Below are 22,421 nucleotides of genomic sequence, written 5' to 3'. Positions count from 1 at the left end.
GAGGAAGTGAGGGGAGGCCATCCTCCCTGTTGAAGAGCGAACAGAGCATCCTCATTAAATAAAAGGTGCGACTACATTGTTTAGTTCCAACGATGAATATCTTTTCATGTGTTTTGCTACATTAGAAATTAGTTAGATTTACAAACAGTGAGGAAGATGCACAAAATACACACAAGCACATGACTGAGGTAAATACATGAGAGTGCAGTTACAACAGTGATTTTACAGCTCATTGAACATCACGTTAAAATAAAGTTTAACAAACACAAATCACAGCACCCTGGCAATCAAAATATGACACGTGTTTACATTACAGACATTTGGTAGACACTTTTGTCTGAAGCTGCAGTCTGTGGTCATTATGTTGCTGAAGGACACTTGGACATGTGGACAGGAGGAGCTCAAGTTTCAAACCTTGTGATCAATGGCTGACCAGCTGAACAACTGAGCTGCTGATGTGCTTTGTGATGCAAAATGTACATAGTCTATTTTTGTAACAAAGTGTCAGATTTTCTTATACTTTAAGTTTTATATTCTCTGTCATCACAGGCTCTCCTACTGTCGACTCTCAGAAATTCACTGTGAAGCCGTGGCCTCAGCTCTGAAGTCCAACCCCTCCCATTTGAGAGAGCTGGACCTGAGTGGAAACGACCTGAAGGATTCAGGAGTGAAGCTGCTGTCTGCTGGACTGAAGAGTCCACACAGCAGACTGGAGACTCTGAGGTCAGTTCATGTATTTTGCTCTTGTCCAGTGTATATCTACCAAATTAAAATTCATAACTGAAGTTTTAAATTCCTTCAGTTCTCTTGTTTTCTGGGTGTGTCTGAGCTCAAATCACAACAGCTCTTTTTTAAAGTTTGTCAGTCTGAAATGTTTGGCTCCGAATTTAGTCTGTACTCAATCTGGATTCATGTTATTAAAGAAACTGTTGGATTTATCCTTCAGTGTGCTGCAAAATGTGAGACACATCTGTATATAAAAATTAAAAGAAGTTCAACACATTTTCAGGAATAATGTCCTTTTATACATAACCTTCTGAACACAGTATGTTACAGTAACTTATACATTTATACATAAAGCCCCTCTCTCTCTCACACACACAGATACAAACACACTCTAAAACTGACATACAGGAACACAGAGAGTGTGAAGCTTATTTCCAAATGCAGCTGTTTGAAGCATCGTGTCTGATCTGTCACTTCAGGTGATGACAGGTGACACTTCAACATGTAACGATGCTTCTGTCAGAAAATGATGTCACTCTGTTCTGACTCAACCAGTAAACAGGAGCATGTGTTGTGTTTACTTCAATTATTTATTTCATAAAGACTTCATAGTGGCCATCTGATTTGATTATAAATGGATTTTTATCTCCATAATTTATTCTTTATTCAGATTGAGGGGCTGCAGTTTGTCAGAGATCAGCTGTGCTTCTCTGGCCTCAGCTCTGAAGTCCAACCCCTCCCATCTGAGAGAGCTGGAGCTGAGTAACAACAAGCTGCAGGATTCAGGAGTGAAGCTGCTGTCTGCTGGACTGGAGAGTCCACAATGTAGACTGGAGACTCTGAGGTCAGACGCCATTTTTTTTCCTTCTGTGTTGAGATTAATATGATGTGAAAGTTGTGGTGACAGTAAACTGCAGACATGAGGCTGATATTATACTGATCCACACTGAGAATCTTAATGCTAAAGTCTATTTTCTTCTTCAGTGGTTTACTCCATTGACTGTCGCTGTCAGCAGACAGACACGGGACACAGAGGTTAGTACTGAGACGAGGGAGTTTATTGAAACAGCCAGACAGAGAAAAGCAATGACGGGAGCTAAGCTAGTAAAGTCTATGGGTCTTATCTTGATGACGCGCTGGTAGTAAGATCCACTGGAGGAGACGGGTGGCAGGAAAGCCGGGAGCTGACGAAACACACAACGGAGAAGTCCAAAGTCCAAAAGGGGTTGTCAAGAGAAGCTGTAGTCGGGTTGAGTTCTCGTAAGAGGTTTGAGACCAGACAGTGAGTGAACCGGGGGAGTGAGACTATATAGTGTGGAGTAGATGATTAGTGGCAGGTGTGTAATCAATATTCAGGTGAGTGCGATCTGCTGATTGCAGTGGGTGGAGCTGGTGGTGTCTGTGTTGGCTCTCTGACAGTACCCCCTCCTCCAGGGGCGGCTCCTGACGCCCGCTGACGGCGACGGGGTCGGCCTCGGCCTCTGGGTGCAGGACGATCCGGATGAGCCCTGTGAAAGTCCGTCAGTAACGCCGGGTCGAGGATGTCGTCTCGTGGAACCCAAGATCTTTCTTCGGGCCCGTATCCTTCCCAGTCCACCAAGTACTCTAGCCAGCCGCCCCGTCACCTGGAATCCATAATGGCCTCCACCCGGTAGATTAGGGGTTCCTCGATCACATCTGGAGGAGGAGTTAGGGGTAGCTCCTCGGGTTCTGTGGAAGATGGAGACACAGGTTTTAGGAGGGAGACATGAAATGAAGGGTGAATGCGGTACCTCGGGGGGAGCTGGAGCCGGTAGGTGACGTCATTAATCTGCCTCTCGATGGGGAATGGACCTATGTAGTGGGGACTCAACTTACGGCAAGGCTGATGGAGACGCAGATCCCGAGTGGAAAGCCAAACGTGATCCCCTGGATGATAGACCGGGGTAGGGGATCGGCGGGCATCAGCAAACTGCTTGTGTCTCCGCACAGCATGCTGCAGGTGGATATGGGCTGAGTCCCACACTCTCTCGCTCGCTCGAAACCAGTGGTCAATGGCTGGGACTTCAGAGGGTTCCTCTGTCCAGGGGAACAACGGGGGTTGGTAGCCGAGTACGCACTGGAACGGGGTGAGACCCGTGGTGTTCTGCTTTAGCGAGTTTTGTGCGTACTCGGCCCACGGAAGGAAGCGGTTCCAGCTGGTTTGGGTGTTGTGACAGTAGATCCAAAGATATCTCCCTATCTCCTGTATCTTCCGCTCAGTCTGGCCGTTGGTCTGAGGGTGAAAACCGGAGGAGAGCTTGACTGCTACTTGGAGGAGTTTGAAGCCTTCCACACACGTGAGGTGAACTGTGGTCCTCGGTCAGAGACGATTTCTTCCGGGATACCAAAGTTGCGGAATACCTGTTGGAAAAGGGCCTCTGCGGTTTCAAGAGCGGTAGGCAAGCCCTTCAAGGGAATGATCCTGCAGGCCTTGGAGAAACGGTCCACCGCGACGAGTATGCAGGTGAAACTCGTCTGATTTGGGTAAGTCTGTGACGAAATCGAATCCGACGTGGGACCTAGGTCTACGTGGTATTGGAAGGGGTACCAGTTTGCCAGCAGGAAGTTGACGTGGCGTGCGGGAGATGGCGCAGACTGAGCATCCTTCCACGAATTGGGAGACATCCATACTGGGCCACCAGTAACGAGCCTGAAGGAGCGAGAGAGTACGCTGGCTGCCTGGGTGTCCAGAGCCCGGAGAAGCATGCGCTGAGCCCAGAAGGTCTTTACGTAGGCTGGTTGGGACGTAGATCTTACCCTCTGGGCCTCCCGGCGGAGCAGGTTCCGAAACTGCAGCGGCCTGTATTTGGTCGTTCAGGTCCCACTGGATAGGGCTGACAAGTATGGCTGGAGGAAGGATGGGTTCTGGTGTGAGGGATTCCTCGGGAGCATGGATTCTGGAGAGGGAATCCGCTTTTACGTTCTTGTCTCCGGGTCTATAAGTGATGGAGAAGTGGAAACGGGTGAAAAAGAGGGACCAGCGGGCTTGGCGAGGGTTCAATCTTTTAGCAGTACGGAGGTATTCTTGGTGATGACAGTGAATGGGTGATTTGCTCCCTCCAGCCAATGCCTCCACTCTTCTAATGCCAACTTTATAGCCAGCAGCTCCCGGTTGCCGATGTCATAATTCTGCTCCGCCGGGGACAGCTTCTTAGAGAAGAAGGCACAAGGATGGAGTTGAGGAGGCTCTCCGTGGCGTTGGGATAGCACCGCTCCCGCGCCGGTAGTGGAGGCGTCCACTTCTACCACGAAGGGGAGCTCTGGGTTAGGATGAGTGAGCACGGGAGCAGTGCAGAAGGCTCTCTTAAGCTCTTCAAACGCGGCTTGAGCTTCGGGGGTTCCAGGACAGTGACTTGGGTTTGAGACGGAGCAGGGAGGTGAGAGGAGTGGACATGAAACTGAAGCTCCTTATGAATTTGCGGTAGAAGTTCGCAAACCCTAGGAAACGTTGGAGTTCCTTAACTGATTGAGGAAGTGGCCAGTTTTGGATGGCTTGGATCTTCCTCTGGTCCATATGAATGCCCTCTGCACTGACGATGTACCCGAGGAACTGGACCGTGGGGCGATGGAACTCACACTTCTCACGTTTCAGGTAAAGCCGATGTTTCCAGAGCTGTTGGAGAACCTGCGTGACGTGGTGGCGATGTTCAGCCAAGTTCCGGGAGTAGATGAGGATGTCATCAATGTAGACGATCACAAAACGATGAAGAAACTCCCGGAATACCTCGTTCATGAAGCCCTGGAAGACCGCTGGAGCATTGGACAGCCCGTATGGCATCACCAGGTATTCGTAGTGGCCTGAAGGGGTGATGAACGCCGTCTTCCATTCGTCTCCCTCCCGGATTCGAACGAGGTGGTAGGCACTCCGCAAATCCAGCTTGGTGAAGATGCGAGCCCCACGGAGTTCCTCGAGGGCGGCAGGGACCAGAGGAAGCGGATAGGGGAGCTTGACAGTTTGGCTGTTGAGGGCCCGGTAGTCAATGCAAGGCCGCAAGCCACCGTCCTTCTTTCCCACGAAGAACAAGCTCGAGGCCGCAGGTGAGGTAGAAGGTCGAATTAACTTCTGTTGGAGAGCCTCCTTGATGTAGTCCTCCATAGCCGTGCGCTCCGGGATGGACAAAGGATACACGCGTCCTTTAGGTGGTGTAGCCCCAGGCAGCAGGTCAATGGCACAGTCACATGGCCGATGTGGTGGTAAGAGGGTGGCTGCCTGTTTGCTGAAGACATCCTGGAACGCCACGTAGTCAGATGGGATGTCGAGATCTGGCGGTGGATCCGTACTCTCCACATGAGTGGCATGTACCTGGACAGGAGAGTGACTGACCGGAGGTTTAGGAACCGAGGAGATGCAATGTTGAAGGCAGGCTGGACTCCATCGCAGAATCTCACTGGACTCCCATCTGACTTCCGGAGAGTGTTGAGCGAGCCATGGGCGTCCCAGGATGACGTCGACGGTGGGGTCCTCCAGTACCAGGAAGGAGATCTGTTCTTTGTGCAGGCAACCGACACGTAGGATGATGGGTGGTGTTTGATACTTCACTCTACCACGTCCCAGCGGTTTTCCCTGGATGGTTTCCACCTTGAGTTCAGCGTGAGGCAAAAAATGTAACTCGTTTTAATAACGACGGGGAGATGAAGTTGCCAGAGGAGCCCAAGTCGAGGAGGGCGCGTAGTGCAACGACAGACTGAGGGGTGAGTAATTGAATTTCTAGAAGAGTTAATTTAGAAATTGCAGGAGAACTGGGAATGGTACTTATCGGAGGACGGGTTGGGCATGTCCTGATCTGATGCCCAGAGGCCCCGCAATACAGGCACCGGCCCTGGTTTAAACGGAGTGCACGTTCCTGGGGAGAGAGTCGGTGAGAATCAACCTGCATGGGCTCTGGTACTGGAGGACAGGCTTCGGGTGAGAGCGGCAAATGAGCGGTTTCTTCTGGCTGACATGCGGTAAGTAGCTGAGCGATTTTCACTGTTTTCTGCATGAAGTTCTCAAGTCCAATACTGTTTTCGTAGATTACCATCTTCTTACGGAGTTGGGAATTCAAACCCTGGCGATAGGCTGTCATCAGTGCAGCCTCATTCCATCCACTAGCAGCCGCTAGCGTACGGACCTGTAGTGTGTAATCAATCGCCGATGAATTTCCCTGACGTAAGCGGAAGAGCTGGTCGGAGACCGCCAGGTCCCCGGTGGCGAGACCGAATACTTCCTGGAAGTGGGATGAGAAGTTGGAGAAGGAGTTAATCATGGGAGATTGTGAGCTCCAAAGAGTCTGAGCCCATAGCAATGCTCTTCCGGAGAGGAGGGAAATGAGGAATGCCACTTTAGCTCGTTCGGTGTTGAATTTATGAGAATGCATCTCGATGTACAGAGAAACTTGCAGCAAAAAAACGCTACATCCTACCGCCTCACCCGAATAGCTGGGAGGAAGGGCCATGGGACTGGCAGAGGCAGATTGGGGTTGAGGATCCGGAGACAGAGCCGCACGAAGGGCGCTGACCAATCCTTCGTATGGATTCTCCGTGGGGGAAGCGGAGCGCTCCATCTCCAGATGGTTTAAAGGGTCTGGTCTTCTGTCAGCAGACAGACATGGGACACAGAGGTTAGTACTGAGACGAGGGAGTTTATTGAAACAGCCAGACAGAGAAAAGCAATGACGGGAGCTAAGCTAGTAAAGTCTATGGGTCTTATCTTGATGACGCGCTGGTAGTAAGATCCACTGGAGGAGACGGGTGGCAGGAAAGCCGGGAGCTGACGAAACACACAACGGAGAAGTCCAAAGTCCAAAAGGGGTTGTCAAGAGAAGCTGTGGTCGGGTTGAGTTCTCGTAAGAGGTTTGAGACCAGACAGTGAGTGAACCGGGGGAGTGAGACTATATAGTGTGGAGTAGATGATTAGTGGCAGGTGTGTAATCAATATTCAGGTGAGTGCGATCTGCTGATTGCAGTGGGTGGAGCTGGTGGTGTCTGTGTTGGCTCTCTGACAGTCGCAGAGCAACTGCTGCACATTTCAAACCTGAATATAACAAGAAAAATCTCCACTGGATAATTTACTCTGAACCGCTTAAACTCTGGATTTTCATCTTTTATTCCACATCATGTTTCTGTTTAAATAAATAATAATAAAAATACATAAATACAATGAATAAATTAATAATCTCTATTTCAACTATCAGACAATAACAAATATATTTAGTATTTGCTTTTTCCAACATTGTTTTGAAGCTATATGATGCTTATACTGACTGAAGAGTTTAAACTGAAGAAGCTTTGATTTTATGACTCCACTGTTCCTAAAAGAAATATTGTAGATGTCTTTTGTTCACATTTCCCCAATATTCATCCTGACATATTTGGCATCTTTGGGATCTTGAGTCGAATCTTAAATCAGTTACTCTGGGTTTTTATTTCTGTTTGGCTGCACAACATGAGTTTGTATCGATGGAGCCACTGGTGGAGCTGGCAGAGGTTAAGAGGTGAAGTCACTTTGTCTTTATTGAAGGAGTAGCACGTTGTCATTAATATTAATGAAAGCTCTTTTTCACTTTTGTATTTTATAATTTTAAACCTGCAGCCTGTTGGGTTCAGGTGTTTGTATAGATGGAGCCACTGGTGGAGCTGGCAGAAGTTAAGAGGTGAAGTCACGTCGTCTTTAGTGAAGAGCTCTTTTCACTTTTTGAACGTGTATCCTGTTGGGTTCAGATGTTTGGAGTTTCCATTTTCCAAACTTTTACATTCTAAACCTTCTTTAGCCCTGAACAGATTATTAAACACTGAATGATTTCAGGCAGGAACATCGTCGTCTAAAGTTACATAATTTATTCTTTAATCAGATTGATGGACTGCAGTTTGTCAGAGATCAGCTGTGCTTCTCTGGCCTCAGCTCTGAAGTCCAACCCCTCCCATCTGAGAGAGCTGGAGCTGAGTCTCAACAAGCTGCAGGATTCAGGAGTGAAGCTGCTCTCTGCTGGACTGGAGAGTCCACACTGCAGACTGGAGACTCTGAGGTCAGTTACTTTTGTAGATCTGATATGTTTAATTAACAATTGAACCTAATCGATGTTCATATGTAACTTACATCCATAAAGTTGCACATTTCCTTTTGTTCATATTTTCATGTTTCTTGTACTAAATTTAGTCTGCAGTCACAAAAGACTTGTGTTTCTTAAAGAAACTGTAGAAAATGTCCACTGTTAGCTGTTAAAGTAAATGAATGCATATAATTTTTGGTAAATGGTCACATCTGTATACAGAAGATACTCAGAACTAATATTTGTTTTAAACTGATCAAGTTTACTTGCTGAAGAGAAATATTTCTTTGGATTCTGTTGATTTCAGTCTGTTTTCACAAATAATGTCTGATCATTGATATTGATCCTTCAGAACACACATACACACTATCACACACAGAGGAACACAGAGAGATCAAAGCATGTTTCCAAATGCATCTGTTTAAAGGATCAATATAGTTTTTCTCCTCTAATTCCAGACTTGACCTAGATCAGCAGCATGTTATTGATCTGTGTTGACATGAATAGGTGTATGAATAGTGTGCTGACATTTGGATGATGTCTGCAGAAGACTGACATGATGATGATCCACAATAACACAAAGACAAAGTCACTCTACTCATTTTAGGGAGAAGCTCATTGATTAGGACAGAGTGATGTTGAGCTACACATTTCAAACCTGAACACATCTGATTGGATTATAAATGGATTTGTATCTCAATCATTTATTCTTTATTCAGATTGAGTGGCTGCAGTTTGTCAGAGATCAGCTGTGCTTCTCTGGCCTCAGCTCTGAAGTCCAACCCCTCCCATCTGAGAGAGCTGGACCTGAGTAACAACGTGCTGCAGGATTCAGGAGTGGAGCTGCTGTCTGCTGGACTGGAGAGTCCACACTGCAAACTGGAGACTCTGAGGTCAGTTCACTGACTCTCTGTTACTATTGTAGATCTGATATGTTTAATTAACAATTAAATCTAATTGATGTTCATACATAACTTACATCCATGAAGTTGTAAATTTCCTTTTGTATATATTTTCATGTTTCTTGTACTAAATTTAGTCTGCAGTCACAGAAGACTTGTGTTTCTTAAAGAAACTGTAGAAAATGTCCACTGTTAGCTGTTAAAGTAAATTCATGTGTATAAATTTTGGTAAATGGTCACATGTGTATACAGAAGATCCTCTGAACTAATATTTGTTTTAAACTGATCAAGTTTACTTGCTGAAGTAGAAATATTTCTTTGGTTTCTGTTGATTTGAATGTGTTTTCACGAATAATGTCCTATCATTGATATTGATCCTTCAGAGCACACACACACACACACACACACACACACACAGAGTAACAGACAGAGATCAAAGCATGTTTCCAGTGCAGCTATTTAAAGGATCAATATAGTTTTTCTCCTCAGATTCCAGACTTGACTGAGATCAGCAGCATGTTATTGATCTGTGTTGACATGAATAGGTGTATGAATGTTGTGCTGACATTTGGATGATGTCTGCACAAGGCTGACATGATGATGATCCACAATAACACAATGACAAAGTCACTCTACTCATTTTAGGGAAAAGCTCATTGATTAGGACAGCGTGATGTTGAGCTACACATCTCAAACCTGAACACATCTGAATGGATTATAAAAGGATTTGTATCTCCATCATTTATTCTTTATTCAGATTGAGGCTCTGCAGTTTGTCAGAGATCAGCTGTGCTTCTCTGGCCTCAGCTCTGAAGTCCAACCCCTCCCATCTGAGAGAGCTGCAGCTGAGTCACAACGAGCTACAGGATTCAGGAGTGGAGCTGCTGTCAGCTGGACTGGAGAGTCCACAATGTAGACTGGAGACTCTGAGGTCAGACACCATTTTTTTCTTCTGTGCTGAGATTAATATGCTGTGAAAGTTGTGGTGACACTAAACTGCAGACATAAGGCTGATATTATACTGATCCACACTGAGTATCTTAATGCTCAAGTCTATTTTATTCTTCAGTGGTTTAGTCCATTGGCTGTGGCAGAGCAATGTTGAGCTACACATTTAAAACCTGAATATAACAAGAAAAATCTCCAATGGATAATTCACTCTGAACCTCTTAAACTCTGGATTTTCGTGTTTTATTCCACATAATCTTTCTGTTTAAATAAATGATAACAAAAATACATAAATACAATGAATAAATAAATAATCTCTATTTCAGCTATTAGACAATCGCAAATATATTCAGTATTTGCTTTTTCCAACGTTGTTATTAAGCTATGTGATGCTTATACTGACTGAAGAGTTTAAACTGAAGAAGCTTTGATTTTATGACTCCACTGTTCCTAAAAGAAATATTGTAGATGTCTTTTGTTCACATTTCCCCAATATTCATCCCGACATATTTGGCATCTTTGGAAACTTTGGGATCTTGAGTCAAATCTTTAATCAGTTTCTGTGGGTTTTTATTTGTGTTTGGCTGCACAACATGAGTTTGTATAGATGGAGCCACTGGTGGAGCTGGCAGAAGTTAAGAGGTGAAGTCACGTCGTCTTTAGTGAAGAGCTCTTTTCACTTTTTGAACGTGTATCCTGTTGGGTTCAGATGTTTGGAGTTTCCATTTTCTAAACTTATACATTCTAAACCTTCTTCAGCTCTGAGCAGATTATTAAACACTGAATGATTTAAAGCAGGAACATCGTCGTCTAAAGTTACATCATTTATTCTTTATTTAGAATGAGGGGCTGCAGTTTGTCAGAGATCAGCTGTGCTTCTCTGGCCTCAGCTCTTAAGTCCAACCCCTCCCATCTGAGAGAGCTGGAGCTGAGTCTCAACAAGCTGCAGGATTCAGGAGTGAAGCTGCTCTCTGCTGGACTGGAGAGTCCACACTGCAAACTGGAGACTCTGAGGTCAGTTCACTGACTCTCTGTTACTATTGTAGATCTGATATTTTTAATTAACAATTGAACCTAATTGATGTTCATACATAACTTACATCCATAAAGTTGTAAATTTCCTTTTGTTCATATTTTCATGTTTCTTGTACTAAATTTAGTCTGCAGTCACAGAAGACTTGTGTTTCTTAAAGAAACTGTAGAAAATGTCCACTGTTAGCTGTTAAAGTAAATTCATGTGTATAACTTTTGGTAAATGGACACGTGTATACAGAAGATCCTCTGAACTAATATTTGTTTTAAATTTATCAAGACTAATTGCTGAAGTAGAAATATTTCTTTGATTTCTGATGATTTTAGTGTGTTTTTACAAATAATGTCCAATCATTGATATTGATCCTTCAGAGCACACACACACACACACACACACACACACACACAGAGGAACACAAAAAGATCAAAGCTTATTTCCAAATGCAGCTGTTTAAAGGATCAATATAGTTTTTCTCCTCAGATTCCAGACTTGACTGAGATCAGCAGCATGTTATTGATCTGTGTTGACATGAATAGGTGTATGAATGTTGTGCTGACATTTGGATGATGTCTGCAGAAGGCTGACATGATGATGCTCCACAATAACACAATGACAAAGTCAATCTACTCATTTTAGGGAAAAGCTCATTGATTAGGACAGAGTGATGTTGAGCTACACATTTCAAACCTGAACACATCTGATCGGATTATAAATGGATTTTTATCTCCATAATTTATTCTTTATTCAGATTGAGGGGCTGCAGTTTGTCAGAGATCAGCTGTACTTCTCTGGCCTCAGCTCTGAAGTCCAACCCCTCCCATCTGAGAGAGCTGCAGTTGAGTGAAAACAAGCTGCAGGATTCAGGAGTGAAGCTGCTGTCTGCTGGACTGGAGAGTCCACGCTGCAGACTGGAGACTCTGAGGTCAGACACCATTTTTTACTTCTGTGCTGAGATTAATATGATGTGAAAGTGGTAACACTAAACTGCTGACATGAGGCTGATATTAGACTGATTCACACTGAGTATCTTAATGCTGAAGTCTATTTTCTTCTTCAGTGGTTTAGTCAACTGACGGTGGCAGAGCAATGTTGAGCTACACATTTAAAACCTGACTATAACAAGAAAAATCTCCACTGGATAATTGACTCTGAACCGCTTAAACTCTGGATTTTCATCTTTTATTCCACATCATCTTTCTGTTTAAATAAATAATAATGAAAATACATAAATACAATGAATAAATTAATAATCTCTATTTCAATTATCAGACAATAACAAATATATTTAGTATTTGCTTTTTCCAACATTGTTATGAAGCTATATGATGCTTATACTGACTGAAGAGTTTAAACTGAAGAAGCTTTGATTTTATGACTCCACTGTTCCTAAAAGAAATATTGTAGATGTCTTTTGTTCACATTTCCCCAATATTCATCCAGACATATTTGGCATCTTTGGAAACTTTGGGATCTTGAGTCGAATCTTAAATCAATTTCTGTGGGTTTTTATTTGTGTTTGGCTGCACAACATGAGTTTGTATAGATGGAGCCACTGGTGGAGCTGGCAGAGTTTAAGAGGTGAAGTCACTTCGTCTTTACTGAAGTAGCAGCACGTTGTCATTAATATTAATGAGAGCTCTTTTTCACTTTTTTTATTTTACAGTTTTGAACCTGCAGCCTGTTGGGTTCAGGTGTTTGGAGTTTCCATTTTCAAAACTTCTACATTCAAAACCTTCTTCAGCGCTGAACAGATTATTAAACACTGAATGATTTCAAGCAGGAAAATTGTCTTCTAAAGTTACATCATTTATTCTTTATTCAGATTGAGGGGCTGCAGTTTGTCAGCGATCAGCTGTGCTTCTCTGGCCTCAGCTCTGAAGTCCAACCCCTCCCATCTGAGAGAGCTGGACCTGAGTAACAACAAGCTGCAGGATTCAGGAGTGAAGCTGCTGTCTGATCTTGTGGAGAGTCCACACTGCAGACTGGAGACTCTGAGGTCAGTAGAGGGCTGGAGTCGGTCCATGCTGCTTTCAGCAGTATTGTACTAAACACAGTTAGTATCAAAGCAAAGATCCAGTATTTCCTGTAAACCTCCGACCTTCTCAGTGGCTGCTTTCCTCAGTGAAGCTGTGAGAGGAGGATGGTGACGGGCTTCAGGATTGGACAGAGAGACAGAGAGAGAGAGAACAGTCAGCCAATCAGATGAGCCAGAAGCTCGTTGTGATCATGTGTTTGAGTCGATGTGAAGACGACTGTTGTTGTTGTGTTCATGTCTACAGGAAATAAAGCTGGATTCCAGCTGGCAGCATTACAACACGTACAGAGACAGAGTCCTCGTTCATCAGACTGTCGTAGCATCAAATCTGATCTCAAAGTGTTTGTTCTCTCATTTCAACACTAAACAATTGATCAGTTCATCTTTGTCACAGCTCTGAGATCAGTCTGACTGAAGCCTGCAGATCACTGGCTCTTATTTCAAAGAACCATCGTTACATTTAGTCACCATGTGGTCTTTCTACAGACCAGAACCTCTGCTGAAGTCCAGTAATCACAGCTGATGTTTAGCTGTTCAGTCTTTGAACATGTAGGACCTTTAACATCATATATATATCTGTCCATTTGTCTTTTGTTGTGTCCAAATGTTTTTATAACAGACTCCATATTTATTTATTTGTCATGTAACATTTCAGAAGTAGATGAAATATTCAGACGTGACTGAGACGCTGGTTTTTAACAGCTCTGAGCGCTAACAGCAGTGAATCCATCATTAAAGTGAGCAGTGAATATCTCTCTGTTTCTGCAGTCGTGATGCGTTCAGGGACTCTCAGCACTTTATTTCCACTGTGTGCTTCAGTGAAATCTGCAGAGTAAACAGACTCGATGCCCAAAGTCTCTGCAGGTGTGTGAGCTTCCAGCTCAGTGTGTTCACTCCAACACGTTAACATGAGCGCTGAAAGGAAGCTGGCTGCGCTACACAGCCGCTCCACTTCTAGTCTGAACAGGACTGAGGTCCCTGCTGGTCTTTATACTGGATGTGCTGCTTCACTGACTGACAGCTGATGGAGGGAGTCTCTGTAAACACTGATTTATCACTTCTGCTGTCTGTCTTCTTCTCTCATCAGATGGCCGTGGTCTCTGTCAGAGTGTGAGGGATCAGAAAGGCGGTTGTGTTGAGAGGACCAGCTGTGTCCTGATGATCCAGAGGTTGAAGCAGCAGCAGCAGCTGGTGTGTGGAGAGGCTCTGACTGGGCCATGTTACTGGGAGGTGGAGTGGAGAAGAAGTGGAGATGAGTCTCAGTGCTGCAGTCTGAACTGCTCTGAGATCAGCTCCACTGTCAGACACAAAGGCAAGTCCACCATCGTCCCTGTGTGTTCCTCTGGATGTGGCAGAGTATCATCAGTGTATCTGGACTGCTCTGCTGCTGCTCTGTCCTTCTACACCGTCTCTGCAGACACACTGAGACTCCTCCACTCCTTCTGCTCCACACTCAGCCACCTCCTCCACCTGCACCTGGACCTGGTCCTGCACCTGCACCTGGACCTGGACCTGGATTTTATTTTGTCTTTTTTATTCCTTCAGATATTCTGAACCCAAAGTGCCTCTGCAGATTAGTTCTACCTCTCTGAAGTTCTGGTTATTAGTTTAACAGTTTGTAACACAGAAACAAGAAGATAAAACCTGTAGAAAGTTTGGATTTAATTGAAGCTTCACTGAGTTTCACAAACTGAAACGCGATTCTGACTCCAAAGTATCATTGTTATTAGTGCAAGATTATATATCTTTTAGCTTTTTAAAATAGTCTGTTTTGCTAGTATATCTCAGCAGATTGTGTTATTGCAGAAAACTGAACTAAAGAACTGAAGTCTGGTGATTATTATCTGTGGGTTTGTCACTATGAACGACCTCTTTCACGTCCTCATTTGATCCATTGTTAATATACAGATATTGATTAGAGAAGCTTGTAGTTACTGAAATATCTCTGGATGTTGGTGAAAAGCCAGTGCTGTCTTAAACCTTGGTCACACACTGAACACCAGAACATTTTAATAAGTTGGTATATAATATTCTTTTTCTTTTGACATTAAATAAATCAGAAAATATATCATATATAACAGAAAAGTACTAACTATAAACTGTAGTGATATTATTAGTGATTAAGATGATGTACATGTATATATTTGTCCCATTTTCTCATATCGTGACAGTTTGTATTATTGCAGATTAAACACAAATCCTGATATTGAAATCCCATCTTACTTCTCATGTGAGGTAAATCACCACAGTCCAGCTTCTATAAATATATATCCTGCATGTTGGTGTAAATTAAGCCCATTTGTTTAATGGAGTTTTATTTGTGACTGAGGAAGATTCGAGTGTTACTCATTTCCAGCAGCTGCTCGACTCACCTGAGGCATTCTGATTCCTCTGTGCAGCCTTAGAAAGCAGCAGAGTCCATGAATGAATGAACGTTTCATCTCAGTGACTTTGAGCGTGAAATGATTGTTGGTGGTTTTGAGCATCTCAGAGCCTGCTGATCTCCTGATTTTCAAACAAATCAATCAATAACAGTGGAAGTTGAAGTTCTGGTCATTACCACCAATATCAGCCGTTTCTCATATTATAACAGATAAATATTTGCTTGTGAGGAACTGAAAGAAGCAGATAAAACCTGAACAAAGTCTGGATTCAATCAAGGCTTCACTGTAGTTTCCCAGCTGTTCAAGTCTTCATCAGACTCTGAGCATAAGACAAAGGTGGAAAGCTATCTGACTCTGAGAAAGCTCGTCCAGTCTGCTGTAACACAGATGTAGCAGAATGAAAAAATGCATTGATTTACAGGAAAAGTAGTAGTGGAGAGGGAAGCACAATGCAAATACCACCTAGAATTTTAAAACAGTAATAATGTAATTGTAGTGGTAATATTAATATTAATAAATTAATAATAATAGGATTGACAGCTATAGGAATAATAATGACAGTATTAGTAACAATGCCAATAACAGCAACTGTAGCAGCAGTTGTCGAGCAGGAACACGGGGGCAGCAGGCGGCCCACAACCACAGATCCAGACTCTGCAGCTCCTGAGGCAGAAATACCTGCTGAAAGCGTCAGAAGGAGGGAGGAGAGAGACGAGAAAGCACAGAACTACGGGAGAGAGAAGATGTCGAGTTAGTAACATGCAGTAATGGGATAAAAGTGCATACAGATGGAGAGGGAGAGGAGGAGAGAGGAATAAGGTGCATCATGGGAAGTCTCCCGACAGTCTAGAGCTATAGCAGCATAACTAAGGGATGGTTCAGGACTCACCCAAGCCAGCCCTAACTATAAGCTTTATCAAAGAGGAAAGTCTTTGTCACAGATACGCCAGGCTCCACAACCCACTAATCGTCCACTCCTGCTCCCAATCACACTCCTGCTCCCCATTAGATCCCAATCACAGCCTGCATAAAAGCCCTGCACTCACCTCAGTCTATGTCTGACCTCATTTATGACAAGGACTCTATATGCTACTCTGCATAGGACTCTTTTCATAGGACGTGATTCCCCTGTCTCCAGCGATTCCCCTGTCTCCAGCGATCTCCTGTCTCCAGCGTTCCCCTGTCTCCAGCGTTCTCCTGTCTCCCACGATCTCCTGTCTCCAGCGATCTCCTGTCTTAAGCAAGTTCTTCCGCCTACAGACTCTCCATACCCACCATATCTGGCTGTCATCCAATAAAGAACATTCTGTGTCCATCTCGGTGTCCCCTGCCTCTCTGTTCCGTAACAGAAGGTTGGACCATTACCGAAAGAATGACAGCCCTGAGCCCAGATGACTCCTTCCCAGACCTGGAGGATGTTATCCGACGATATCTCCTCACCCATCCACCACCAGTCATTACCACCAGCGCTTCCTCAGACACTCCTTCAACCCCACTGGCTATCAGCATGATAAACCAACTACAGACTTTCTCAGGCTCAGCAGAGGATTGTGAGGTGTTCCCTGGTCTTCAGCCTGTATCCAAACCAGTATCTTACCGAGCGATCCAAGGTGGCCTTCTTGGTTTCCTGGCTAGACGAACCAGCGCTGGGCAGGAGACATCTGGTCGCGAGATGAGGCTGTCACCCAAAGTTTTCGCCATTTCGCAATACACCTCAGGAAAGCATTCGGCACCCCAGTCATGGATTCGTCAGCCTGTCCTCAGCCCGTACCTCTACCGGGTAATCTCAAGCCTTCTAATCTGCGACTTGCCTGCACCGGAGCTCCGCTGCTCATCTGCCCCAGCTCCGCCACCGCCTCCAGCCTCAGCTCCGCCGCCGTTTCCAGTCCCAGCGCGAGCACCCCCTGCAGGAGGGCAGCAGCCAGCACCCCCTGCAGGAAGGCAGCAGCTCCTCACCCCCGGACTCTCCACCGGACCGCAGCAGCTCCTCGCCCCGGACTCTCCGCCTGTCCGCAGTCGCCTCCTTTCCCGGCTGGATCGCAGCAGCTCCCTGGACTCCCTGCTGGATCGCAGTCGCCTCCTTCCCCGGCTGGATTGCAGCAACTCCCTGGACTCCCTGCTGGATCGCAGTCGCCTCCTTTTCCAGCTGGATCACAGCAGCACCAATCCCTAGCTGATGCTGGATCGCAGTCGCCTCCTTTCCCAGCTGGATCACAGCAGCACCAATCCCTAGGAGATGCTGGATCGCAACCACTGCCTCTTCCGTTTGGATTGCAGCACGCCGCAGGGCCGACAGCTGGGTCACAACAGCAGCCGCACCCCCCTTCTCGGTCGGAGTGGCAGGTTCCAGACTCCCGGACACCACTGATCCAGCACGCTCCTCTGCCAGTCATCCCGACGCCAGCTCCCTGTCCTGCTGTCCAGATGCCGGTTTCCTAGCCTGCAGTCCAGACGCCGGCCCCTGATCTTGTTCGCAGACCTCCAGGGGGTCCCAGCCTTCATCTTCGCAGCCGGCCTCCAGAAGGTCCCCGCCTTCATCTTCATCTCAAGCCTCCAGAGGGTCCCCACCTTCGCTGCAGGCCACCAGAAGATTCCTGCCTTCGCCGCCTGGTTCCAGAAGGGTCCCGCCTTCGTCTTTGCCGCCGCCTCAGGCCTCCAGAGGGTCCCAGTCTTCGTCTTCGCCAGTGCCTCAGGCCTCCAGAGGTTCCCAGCCTTTGTCTTTGCCGCCGCCTCAGGCCTCCAGATGGTCCCAGTCTTCGTCTTCGCCACCGCCCTCAGGCCTCCAGAGGGTCCCAGCCTTCGTTTTCAGCTCTGCGCCAGGCCAGTTCCCAGGTCGTCCACCGGAAGTCCTCACCTGGGCACTGTCACTGTCACTTTGTTGGAGACTCTTGGAACCACAAGTAACCCTGCATCCTGGGAGTGCAGTGTTCTAGTTGGGTAATAAGGTATTATGAGCTCTTTAAGATACGATGGTGCCTGACCATTAAGAGCTTTGTAGGCGAGGAGAAGGATTTTAAATTCTATTCTGGATTTTACAGGGAGCCAGTGCAGAGAAGCTAATGTTGGAGAAATATGATCTATTTTTCTAGTTCTTGTCAGTACACATGCCGCAGCATTCTGGATCAACTGGCGAGTCGGGCAGCCTGATACTAAGGAATTGCAATAGTCCAACTTAGAAGTAACAAATGCATGGACTAGTTTTTCGGCATCATTTTGAGACAGTATGTGACTGATTTTTGCAATGTTACGTAGGTGAAAGAAGGCAGTCCTTGAAGATAACTCAAATCAAAGGTTCCTTATGGTGCTGCTGCAGACCAGGGCAATGCTATCTACAGCAAGTATATCTTTAGATAACACGTCTCTGAGGTATTTGGGGCCAAGTACAATAACTTCAGTTTTGTCAGAGGTTTTTATGTCCTTAAGGCATGCTTGAAGTTTAGCTAACTGGTTAGTTTCATATGGCTTGATATAATTGGGTATCATCTGTATAACAATGAAAGTTTATGGAGTGTTTCCTAATAATATTGCTTAGAGAAAGCATATATAAGGTGAATAGAATCGGTCCAAGCACAGAACCTTGTGGAACTCCGTGACTAACTTTGGGGTGCATGGAGGACTCACCGTTAACATGTACAAACTGAGATCGATCTGATAGATAGGATTTAAACAAGCTTGGTGCGGTTCCTGTAATGCCAATTACATGTTCCAGTCTCTGTAATAGGATGTGATGGTCAATGGTGTCGAATGCAGCATAAGATCTAACAAGACAAGTACAGAGACAAGTCCATTGTCTGATGCAATTAAAAGGTCATTTGTAATTTTCACCAGTGCTGTCTCTGTGCTATGATGCACTCTAAATTGTTATTTAGAAAGTCACACAACTGATTGGTGACTGCTTTCTCAAGGATCTTAGAGAGAAAGGGAAGGTTACATGTAGGTCTATAGTTTGCTGAAACCCCTGGATCAAGAGTGGGTTTTTTAAGAAGCGGTTTAATTACAGCTACTTTAAAGGACCGTGGTACATAGCCTGTTAATAAAGACAGATTGATCATATCCAGTAAAGAAGTGCTAACTAAGGGTAAAACTTCTTTAAGTAGCATAATTGGAATGGGGTCTAAGAGACAGGTTGATGGCTTAGATGAATTAATCAACGAAGTTAGTTGAAGAAGGTCGATAGGATCAAAGCAGTCAAAATATACAGTTTTACAGTTGTTTCTATGGTTCCTGTGTTTGAAGATAAATCAGTACTGGTTGAAGGCAAGACGTGATGAATTTTTTCTCTAAAAGTTAAAATTTTGTTATTAAAGAAGCTCATGAAGTCGTTACTACTGAGAGCTATAGGAATACATGGCTCAATAGAGCTGTGATTCTCTGTCAGTCTGGCTACAGTACTGAAAAGAGACCTGGCGTTGTTTTTATTTTCCTCTATTAATGATGAGTAGTAGGCTGCTCTGGCATTACGGAGGGCCTTCCTATATGTTTTAACACTATCTTGCCAGACTAAACGAGATTCTTCCAGGTTATTGGAACGCCATTTCCTTTCAAGTTTTCGCGATGTTTGCTTTAATTTGCGGGTTTGGGGGTTATACCATGGAGCTAACCTTTACACATTAAGTAACATTAATGTTACATTTAGCTTCAGCACTATCAGATAGACATCAAGAGTTGGAGTTTTTGCCTAACGGCGTGTAGTCCAGTAATAGGAGTTCAAAAGTTATTAAATAATGGTCCAATAATGAAGGATTCTGTGGAAATAGTCTTTCCAATGAGTTATAATTTAGTTTAGGGTTAGTATTCAGTAAAAGTATTAGTACTTTTACTGAAGTAAAGGATCTGACTGCTTCCTCCATCACAGTTTAAAACATAAACAAGCATATTTTAAAAACATTTACATTATCTAGCAGTGAATATTTTATAAAAGAGGTGCAGAAGGCTCTTGTATCTTAGAATGTGAAATCTTTCTCAAAAACCCTCTTTTGAATTACTCAGGTTTATATGAGACTATATTAAAGAATTAAATGAGAAGTTAAATGAGAGGAAGGAGGATGTCAAACAGTAAAGCTAATAACTTTTCTAATATTAAATGGCGCAACAAATGGTCTACAAACTAAACTACAAAGAATCATTTGTAAATCATCACAGACAAAAGTAAGACAGGTGTGATGGGCAGGAGTGGTTTAGCCTATACATACACCGTCCCTTGGTTTAATGTTGTCACCACCATTTCCCCTGGGGACTTATGTACTACTTCATTCATTTGCGGGAATCTTATCAGACCACATCCAAACATCTCAACCATGGATGCTGCTGCATTGGACCGTGAACCAGCTGAGTCTACACCATCAGGTACAATGGTCTAAAAAAGTGATAAAAAGTTCTGACTATTGCGGTGATAAAAGTTTATCATTTGTGTATTATTTTCAATGTATAATTTTCTACTATGTTTTGAACAGAACAATTTTATGAAGCCCTACACGTACCATCACAAGATGACGAGACAATAAGATGGGGATTCTTCAATGTAGTTGACAAAGAAAATTCAGCTCAGATGGCTGACTATGCCGAATGTCTTTGACAACAAAATTTCACATTCCTAACACGAGAAGCAGAAGAGGCTGCTGTAGGAATCTGCACTGATGAACAAGAGGACAAACCTCATAAGATGATGGAGGAAACTGCTGAACCAACAAAGGACCTGTTACAGCCTCTACCGCCACATGCTATCAACATTTTGAAAGCAACCACATGTTTGAGTATTGAAAATATCAGCTCGAGAAAAGTGAGAGAGGATTGCTGGGGATGTCACATTAAACATCCAAGCCAGAGACAGCATGACTGTCTATACGGAGCCCCTTGGTTTTACTGTGAGACAAATTTTGCATACATATGTGAAAAGACACACACAAAGAAGTTCTTAAAAACATTAATGACAGTAGACACAACTCTAGATATTTGTACAGAACCTGAGAAAATTCTTGGCATTGTTGAAGCAACACTCACTGACTTACTAACAGAACCCAATTATTTAAACAAGAGGTGAGGATACTCACGGTTTTGCATTTTTGCATGTTCACCTTACTGCCCAGATATTAAGACTTAACTACACACAGTGAAATTATGGCAGCTTATATATATGGAGATTTGTATTTGAATAAATGAACAAATTATATTTTTATGCAAGTTGTACGCTCAAAGGTGCCCAGCCCACAAGACAATAAATTACATGAAGGACAAAACAAAAGGAGAGCAAGTAAACACATGGTACTGCATCCACATGTGTCAAAACACCGTATCATAAAACTTAAAGATCAAACACATAATGTCTGAAATATATTAGTTATCTCGCTCATACATTGATAAATCTTCTCCTTGTATGTAAAATTGCACTGTAATCTACATTCTGTCATTTAAAACACACTGTGATATTGTTAGGTCACAGAAGGGCAGGAGACACCAAGGTGGAGACACAGAGGATTTTATTCAACACAGGTTAAACAAGCAGAGAGTTTCAGTAATTGAAGGGGTTACGGATACCGTCCTTTTGGAATGGCGTTGGAGGTTGGAGACTGGACACACACTCAGGGGCTCAGAAGACACGGGACAGGCGACGGGGACACAGGTGAGGAGACACACTCGGGGATAGGCTTGAGTACGAAGATGATCGTCGTAGGTAGCAGCGATTCTTGTCCATGCATCAACGAGACCGGACACTGACTGAGGTGAGTGGAGTGTTTTTATGCTGGGGTTGATGTGGTGCAGATGACTGTCAGGTGTGAGATTGGAAACAGGTGTGTACTTAGTATTCTGGAGAGGGAGTGCGCTGTGGTTGTTGAGCTGGGGAGCCTGGCGTGTCCGTGATATTACCCCCCCCCCACAGCCCGCACCTGAGGGCCGCGGACCCCGACGTCGTGGTGGTCGTCCTCTTCCACGAGGGGCAGGTCGTTCTGGATGGTCTGCGTGGAAGGTGTCCAGAAGAGAGGGATCGAGTACGTCGTGTCTAGGGACCCAAGATCGTTCTTCAGGATCGTACCCCTCCCAGTCTATTAGGTACTCTAGGATGCCACCATGGCGCCGGGTAGTTGCGCCAGGTTCTGTGGAGACATGAACAGAAGGGTGGTGAGGCTTAAGTAATGATACATGAAAGGTAGGGTGGATTTTGTATTGTGCAGGTAATTGAAGTTGGTACGTGACCGGGTTTATCCATTTGGTGATGGTGAAGGGGTCAATGAATCTAGGACTGAGCTTCTTGCAGGGCAGGCGCATCCTGATGTCTCTGGTGGACAGCCAGACCTTCTGACCCGGTTGGTAATCAGGAGCCGCAGTTCGTCTGCGGTCGGCTGTTAG

General features: G+C 44.6%; 2 protein-coding genes across 2 annotated transcripts in view; both read left to right on the top strand.

Annotated features, from left to right (window-relative positions):
* LOC122883882 (protein NLRC3-like) overlaps nucleotides 1-22,421 on the top strand; it is a 36,382-nt gene that overhangs the window by 7,206 nt on the left and 6,755 nt on the right. The window lies entirely within an intron of this gene.
* LOC122883884 (ribonuclease inhibitor-like) lies at nucleotides 5,933-13,337 on the top strand. Its single transcript, XM_044212954.1, has 5 exons — nucleotides 5,933-7,751; nucleotides 9,435-9,608; nucleotides 10,466-10,639; nucleotides 11,407-11,580; nucleotides 12,481-13,337. The coding sequence occupies exons 1-5, from the start codon at nucleotides 7,582-7,584 to the stop codon at nucleotides 12,704-12,706; spliced, it is 918 nt and encodes a 305-aa protein (XP_044068889.1). The 5' UTR covers nucleotides 5,933-7,581; the 3' UTR covers nucleotides 12,707-13,337.

This window comes from Siniperca chuatsi, linkage group LG11 (genome assembly GCF_020085105.1).
Source record: "Siniperca chuatsi isolate FFG_IHB_CAS linkage group LG11, ASM2008510v1, whole genome shotgun sequence".
NCBI lineage: Eukaryota > Metazoa > Chordata > Actinopteri > Centrarchiformes > Sinipercidae > Siniperca > Siniperca chuatsi.
This window is presented reverse-complemented; position numbering and strand designations above follow the sequence as displayed.